The sequence below is a fragment of the Cetorhinus maximus genome, chromosome 33 (assembly GCF_964194155.1).
Source record: "Cetorhinus maximus chromosome 33, sCetMax3.hap1.1, whole genome shotgun sequence".
Classification (NCBI taxonomy): domain Eukaryota; kingdom Metazoa; phylum Chordata; class Chondrichthyes; order Lamniformes; family Cetorhinidae; genus Cetorhinus; species Cetorhinus maximus.
This window is the reverse complement of record NC_135911.1, coordinates 11,374,850-11,382,720: the sequence shown is the minus strand read 5'-3', so window position 1 is coordinate 11,382,720 and position 7,871 is coordinate 11,374,850. Positions and strand designations below refer to the sequence as shown.

At 48.6% G+C, this 7,871-nt stretch overlaps 1 protein-coding gene across 1 annotated transcript; it reads right to left on the bottom strand.

Annotated features, from left to right (window-relative positions):
• LOC144671524 (trypsin-like) lies at nucleotides 1–5,363 on the bottom strand. The gene is made up of 4 exons (XM_078533479.1): nucleotides 5,170–5,363; nucleotides 3,345–3,604; nucleotides 717–853; nucleotides 1–215 (listed from the first exon to the last, which is right to left on the bottom strand). The coding sequence occupies exons 1-4, from the start codon at nucleotides 5,361–5,363 to the stop codon at nucleotides 66–68; spliced, it is 741 nt and encodes a 246-aa protein (XP_078389605.1). The 3' UTR covers nucleotides 1–65.
• Between the last annotated feature and the right edge of the window lie 2,508 nt (nucleotides 5,364–7,871).

The following is a 7,871-nucleotide window of genomic DNA, read 5'->3' as shown; positions in this document are numbered from 1 at the left end:
TATTGGGAACTTGCAACATTTTCCTTTCCCTCATTGCAGGTAGTTTCAGGGTTAGGATTCTCCGCTCAGTTTTCAGCCATGACCCTTTGGATCCAGTTGTTGTAGTTACAAACTTTCACAAAGACGCTGGGATGATCCTCCATAGCACAGTCGTATCCCCAGGAAGTAATGCCTTGTAGCTCGCCATTACAGACCACAGGTCCCCCTGAGTCTCCCTGCAGCAAAAAAGACATGGAGTGTAATTCGGAGTGAGATAGACAAAGTGATAATCGGATGGTCATCCGTAGCTCCCCCGGGATCCAGGTGTGGGACCCGAGCTCGCTGGGTGGTACTCTGTCCGCACAATCAGGAGGTTACGGGTCTGAGTACCAGTCCAGAGCCCCAAAGGACAAGGCTCAGTGCTTAGGGAGCGCTGCACTGTCGGAGGGTCAGCACTGAGGGAGTGCTGCACTGTCGGAGGGTCATTACCGAGTGAGCGCTGCACTGTCGGAGGGTCAGTACTGAAGGAGTGCTGCACTGTCAGAGGGTCATACTGAGGGAGTGCTTTACTGTCAGAAGGATAAAAGGGCGAAATAGCCTCCTTCTGCTTCTACGCACCCTCAAATTCAGACATTCCCGATCCCTCAGGTAGAGGTAACCTCTGTCTCTCAGCTTGAGACACTTCCTATTGCTCATGGTTTGATGCATTCGGTCTCACCCTGTCGGGCCACTCTTACCTGGCATGTGCTCTGACCTCCCTCCCAGTATCCTGAGCAGAACATGTTGTCCGTGAAGTAGGGTGGATAAGCTTTGCGGCAATCAGCATCAGGCAGGATGGGCTGATTCAGGCACTGTAGGACTTCGGGATATTGTACTGAAGGGGAAAGAAATGAGTCAGCACAGTCCGATCCAAACGTGACTCTCCTCCCCCCAATTGCAAGCGACTTAATCAATAGTCTTGCTTACTGAGTGTTGTGTACAGAGCTCTGGTTAAAGCATACACTGGGCATTGAATCCAGGTCTGCTCGCCAAGACACAAAGAGATGTTGGGTTACTGTAGTCAGGATGGTGAAGAACCTCGTGGCCAGGAGAAGGAGAGCTCAATATGAAACACTGGTGGCCGTCTAGAGAGGTGACAATGTGCAATTGGCAGTGGAACATCCCTTGAGGTAGAAGGGATTAAATTGACAGGCATTTGCCAATCGGCAATTGAACTCTGAATGAGCTCAGCATTTCGATCAATGAGATGTTGCCCTGTTAAAGGGACAGGCCAACTTAATCAGCAGCAGAATAACTCATTGTGCCCATGTGTAGACTGCTATTAACACCACCTTAATAACAACAGCATACTTGAATTTATATAGAACTGTTAACTTTATAAAACATCCCAAGCTGCTTCATAAGAGCATGAACAAGCTAAATTTGGCATCGGGCTACAGAAGGAGATATTAGGGACAGATGACCCAAAGCTCAGTTGAAGGGGTCCGTTTTAAGGAGTATTTTAAAGGGGGAGAACGAGAGAGAGGCGGAGAGGTTTAGGGAGGGAATTCCAGAGATTAGGGCCCCCAGGCAGCTGAAGGCACGGCCGCCAATGGTGGAGCGATGGGAATCGGGGGATGCTCAAGAAGGCGGAATTGGAGGAGAGCAGAGATCTCGGCGGATTTTTGGGGTTGGAGGAGGTTACAGAGAAAGGGAGGGTTGTAGGGGTTGGAGGAGGTTACAGAGAAATGGAGGGTTGTAGGGGCTGGAGGAGGTTACAGGGATAGGGAGGGTTGTAGGGGTTGGAGGAGGTTACACAGATAGGGAGGGTTGTAGGGGCTGGAGGAGGTTACAGAGAAAGAGAAAGTTGTAGGGGCTGGAGGAGGTTGCAGAGATAGGGAGGGTTGTAGGGGCTGGAGGAGGTTACAGAGATAGGGAGGGTTGTAGGGGCTGGAGGAGGTTACAGAAATAGGGAGGATTGTACGGGCTGGAGGAGGTTACAGAAATGCGGATGTAGTGGCTGGAGGAGGTTACAGAGATAGGGAGGGTGGTAGGGGCTGGAGGAGGTTACAGAGATAGGGAGGGTTGATGGGGCTGGAGGAGGTTACAGAGATAGGGAGTGTGGTAGGGCCTGGAGGAGGTTACAAAAGATCAGGATGGTTGTAAGGGCTGGAGGAGGTTACAAAGATAGGGAGGGAAAAGCCATGGAGGGATTCAAAAACAAAGGTGTTGTTGGGAGGGTTGTAGCGGCTGGAGGAGGCTACGGATATAGGGAGTGTGGTAGGGGCTGGAGGAGGTTACAGAAATAGGTAGGGTTGTAGGGGCTTGAGGAGGTTATTGAAATGGGGATGTAGTGGCTGGAGGAGGTTACAGAGATAGGGAGGGTGGTAGGGGCTGGAGGAGATTACAGAGATAGGGAGGGTTGTTGGGGTTGGAGGAGGTTACGGTGATAGGGAGTGTGGTAGGTGCTGGAGGAGGTTACAGAGATCAGGATGGTTGTAGGGGCTTGAGGAGGTAACAGAGATGGTGTTGTAGGGGCTGGAGGCGATTACAGAGATAGGGTTGTAGGCATGGAGGAGGTTACAGAGATCAGGATGGTTGTAGGGGCTGGAGGAGATTACAAAGATAGGGAGGGAAAAGCCATGGAGGGATTTAAAAACAAAGGTGTTGTTGCTAAAATCAAGCTTAATTGGTTCTGGGTGTTGGGCTGTGAGCACAGGTTTTGGGACAAATGTGGAGAGACTGGAGAAGCTGGGATTGTTCTCCTTAGAGCAGAGAAGGTTAAGGGGGAGATTGAATTGAGATGTTCAAAATCATGAGTGCTCTGGATAGAGTCAATCAGGAGAAAGTGTTTCCAGCGGCAGGAGGGTCGGTAACCAGAGGGACACAGATTGAAGAGAATCGGGAAAAGAACCAGAGGGGGAGATGAGGAGAATTATTTTTTTTGACACAGCGAGTTGTTGTGATCTGGAAGGCGCTGCCTGAAAGGGCGGTGGAAGCAGATTCAATAGGAACTTTCCAAAGGGGGAATTGGAGAAATACTTGAAGGGAGGGAAATTATAGGGCTATGTGGGAAAGAGCAGGGGGAGAGTGGGGACTCATTAGATAGATCCTTCAAAGAGCCGGCACATTTCTAGTAAATCTCTGCAATTGTCTCCAAAGCTGGGACAGGTCTCCAGGGAGCAGTGATGTCTACATTTCAGTTATGCCTGGAAAGTGAAGTATTATTGCTTGATCGCACATTCCAACAACCCCCACTGCCCTCCCACCCACCATCCCCTCAAACCAGCGCAGTATTCATTCAGGTTCTAACCAACAGCCCCCAACCCCAACTCGCCTTCCCACTCCCCCCTCCACCAACCCCTCACCACCCCGGCCCTCCTTACCTCCGTTAATCACGAGATTCCCCCAGCCAGAGGTGATGCATCCAGTCCCGGCTGTGGCACACTGGCTGGGCAGAGGGATGGGCCTGACGTACCGGTCGAATTTGGCGGGCCAGGCGAGTTTGAGCAGCATTATGTCGTTGTTGAAGTTCATGTGGTCGAACCTGGGGTGCACGATGGCCGAGGCCACTTGGATTCGCTGCTCCGTCCCCTCGGGGTGAGAGAGGTCGTGTTCGCCCAGATGCGCCACGAGGATGCTGGCCCTGGGCAATCAGAGGAGAAGTGCTCAACACTGTCATTTCCCCACTTCCTGTTTCCCGGAAGCCGCCGAATGGTTATCGCGCAGCTGGAGGCCATTCAGCCCGTCGTGTCCCTGTCTGCTCTCTGAAAGAGCAACTCACCTAAACCCATCCCCCCTGTCCTTTCCCCGTAACCCTGCAAATGTTTCCCCTTCGGATAACAACCTGATTCCCTTTCGAAAGCCTCGATTGAACCTCCCTCCCTCAAACTCTCGGGCAGTGCATTCCAGATCCTAGCCACTCGCAGGGTGAAAAAGTTTCTCCTCATGTCTCCGTTGCTTCTTTTACTAATCCCCTTAAATCTGTGTCCCTCTGGTTCTCGATCCTTCCCCCCAATGGGAACGGTTTCTCCCTCTCTACCCAGTCCAGAAGCCTCGTGATTTTGAACCCCTCTATCAAATCTCCTCTCGACCTTCTCTTCTCCACGGAGAGACATACATACAAACATACACAAACATACAAACATACACAAACATACAAACATACACAAACATACATACAATCATACACAAACATACATACAAGCATACATATCCCCCAAGGAGAACAGTCCCAGCTCCTCCACTCTCTCCACATTAACTGAAGTTCCTCATCCCTGGATCCATTCTCATGAATCCTTACTGCTCTCTCTCTAATGCCTTCACATCCTTGCTAAAGTGTGGTGCCCAGAGCTGGACACAATCCTCCAGCTGAGGCTGAAGCCCGTGTTTTGTATCTGCTGCTCCTCTTTGGCTTGCTCCTTCCTTTCACTTTGACCCCTGTTTTAATCATTAATTTTGGATCCTTCTTGCCAACAAGAATAAGAAAAGAATGTAGAGGAGGCCAGTGTCAAACTGCCCCCTCACTACCCGGGCATTAGTCATCGGGAGTTTTGCCTTTTTTTGGAGGTTTTTGGGGGATGATGAAGTTTCTATATAGCGTTTTTGGAGGGTGAGTGCACATATTGTGATACAGAAAGTATGAGAAATGTCTGCAAGAGAACCCTTATTACTCCATCATTGTTTATATGTGTGCGCTGTAAGATTGTATGCTTGGACATCTGTATGTTCATGTTTTTGTCTCTGTATCATTCAGTGTTGATCTGTGTATGATTGTATATGTTTGTATGTATGTTTGTCTATGTTTGTATGTTTGTGTGTGTTTGTGTGTGTTTGTGAGTGTTCGTATGTTTGTGTATGCTTGTATGTATGTTTGTGTGTATTCGTGTGTTTTTGTATGTATGTTTGTGCATGCTTGTATGCATGTTTGAGTATGTTTGTATGTATATTTGTGGACATTTGTATGTTTGGGTATGTTTGCATGTATGGATGCTTGTGTATGGTTGTGACTGTATGCATGTGTATGTATGTAGGTTTGTGAGTGTTTGTATGTTTATGTATGTTTGTATGTATGTTTGTGAGTGTCTGTATGTTTATGTATGTTTGTGTATGTTTGTATGTATGTTTGTGGACATTTGTATGTTTGTGTATGTTTGTATGTTTGTGTATGTTTTTATGTTTGCTTGTTGCTGAGATAATCTCTGGACTTACGGTTGGTAACAATGAGCAGCTGACACTATCCACTGGTGGTTTATCAGGGAGCCCCCACACCAGCGATTCCCATTATAGGTCAGAAAAACCTGCCAGGGCATAGAGTGAGGATAACAATTCTGGCCGTTAATGATCTTCACATTCGCAGGAGCAGCAGCTGAGTAAAGAAAAATACAGAGAGTGAGGTTCATCATCTGATTGCACCCACGCACCCACAGTCACACACACACACTTACACACAATCACACACAAACACACACACACTTACGCAGTCACACACACACACACGCTTACACACAATCACACACACACAAATACACACACTTACAAAATCACACACATACTTACACATATCTACACACACACACATGTACACAGTCACACAAATACACACAGTCACACAAATATGCACAGACACACAAAAACGCACAGACACACAAATACGCACAGGCACACAAATACGCACACACCCACAGTCACACACACACCCACAGTCACCCACACACCCACAGTCACACACAAACACACACACACACACACACTTACGCACAGGCACGCAATCACATACGCACAAATACTCACACTTACACACAGTCACACACACACACAGTCACACACACAGATAAGTACACACATACACACAAAGACACAAACACAAACTACACACACACATGCACGCAGTCACACACACGTGCAAATACACACACTTACACACAGACAAACACACACAGTCACACTCACACATAAATTAACACACACACACGCACACACAGTCACACACACATACACACTCTGAGACACACCCACTCACAATACATACACTTACACACTGTCACACACACACAAATACACACATTTACTCACAGTAACAAACATACAAATACACACACTTACACACACAGAGTCACAGTCACACACAAATAAAGACACAATCACACTCACACACAAACACACACACCCAGTCTCACACGTGCAGGCACATACACGGACACACACACATATACACACACACAAATACACACACTCATACACATAGACACGTGGAGACTCACTCACACACGCACGTACATACTTACATTCAGACACACGCACACAAACACACACACACTCACAAATGTACACGCACACACAAACACACATCCATTCTCTCACAAACACATACACACAATCTCATACACACACACAAATACACACACCCACACCTGTACATGTACACATAAAGACACACACACACAAATACATACACTCACACACATACACACGCTCACGTATGCACACACTCAGACACTTAGCAAAAACAACATTTACGTTTCTATAGTGCCTTTAACATAATGAAACAGCTTCACAGGGTTGATTATCAAACAAAGTATCTCGCTGAGTCACATAAAGAGACATCAGGGACAGGCAGCCAAAGGTTTAGTCATAATGATTGGATTTTAAGAGCGTTTTAAAGGAGGAGGGAGAGAGTGAGAAAGAGAGACATAGAGAGGTGGAGAGGTTTAGGGAGGGATTTTCAGAGTTTAGGGCCCCAGGCAGCTGATGGCACGGCCGCCAATGGTGGAGCAATGGGAATCGGGGGATGGTCAAGTGGCCGGAATTGGAGGAGAGCAGAGATCTCAGAGGGTTGTAGGGACTGGAGGAGGTTACAGAGATAGGGAGGTGAGATAGGGAGGTTTTTAGGGCCTGGAGGAGGTTACAGGGATAGGGAGGGTTGTAGGCGCTGGAGGAGGTTACAAGGATAGGGAGGGTTGTAGGGGCTGGAGGAGGTTACAGAGATAGGGAGGGTTGTAGGTGCTGGAGGAGGTTACAGAGATAGGGAGGGTTGAGAGGGCTGGAGGAGGTTACAGAGATAGGGAGGGTTGTAGAGGCTGGAGGAGGTTACAGAGATAGGGACTGTTGTAGCGGCTGGAGGAGGTTACCCAGATAGGGAGGGTTGTACGCGCTGGAGGAGGTTACAGGGATAGGGAGTGTTGTAGGGGCTGGAGGAGGTTACAGAGATAGGGAGGGTTGTAGGGGCTGGAGGAATTTTAAAATCAATATGTTGCTCACCAGGAGCCAATGCTGGTCAGCGAGCACCAGAGATGATAGGTGAGTGGGACTCAGTGCGAGTTAAGACACGGGCAGCAGAGGTTCGGATGACCTCAAGTTTCCGGAGGGTGTAACGTGGGAGAACAGTCAGGGATTTGTCGGAATAGCCGCATCTGGGGTCAATGCTGGATTGGATGAGGGTTTCAGCAGTAGATGAGATGAGAGGAGACGGGGTCGGGGTGAAGCTGGGCAATGTTGCGGAGGGGGAAATAGGAATGGTTTGACAGTGAGCAAATCTGGGGGTCAAATGTGACCCCGAGGTTACAAGCTGACAGGTTCAGTCTCAGCCTGTTGCCAGGGAAAGGAATGGGGATGGGTAGCCAGGGAGAGGAGACATTGCCAGACAAGCAGCCACGCTTGTGGACCCCCACACACACATTTCAGTATATCTGTGATCATACCTGCTGCTCCCAGGAGCAGGGTGAAGAGGAAAGCCTGCATCTTACAGCTTATCCCGGCGCTGGTAATGATCCCAGTGAAGCTCCTGTCCTTTATATATGTGGCTTAAAGTGACAGTCCCAGCAATCGGACGTGGCTAATCATGAATCAGCTTCAAGACCTCGTTTGAGAAGCAAATTCTGGACGGAGAGACGCTTGCATCTGTTGACCTCAGG

Bases quoted from the DNA above. Each gene is read 5' to 3' on its own strand.
- LOC144671524 (XM_078533479.1), bottom strand. From the start codon at position 5,363: ATGATGAACCTCACTCTCTGTATTTTTCTTTACTCAGCTGCTGCTCCT. The intron at 854-3,344 runs GTAAGGAGGGCC...TTTCCCCTTCAG, and splicing joins GAATCTCGTGATTAACGGAG to TACAATATCCCGAAGTCCTA. The intron at 216-716 runs GTAAGAGTGGCC...TTTTTGCTGCAG, and splicing joins GAGGTCAGAGCACATGCCAG to GGAGACTCAGGGGGACCTGT.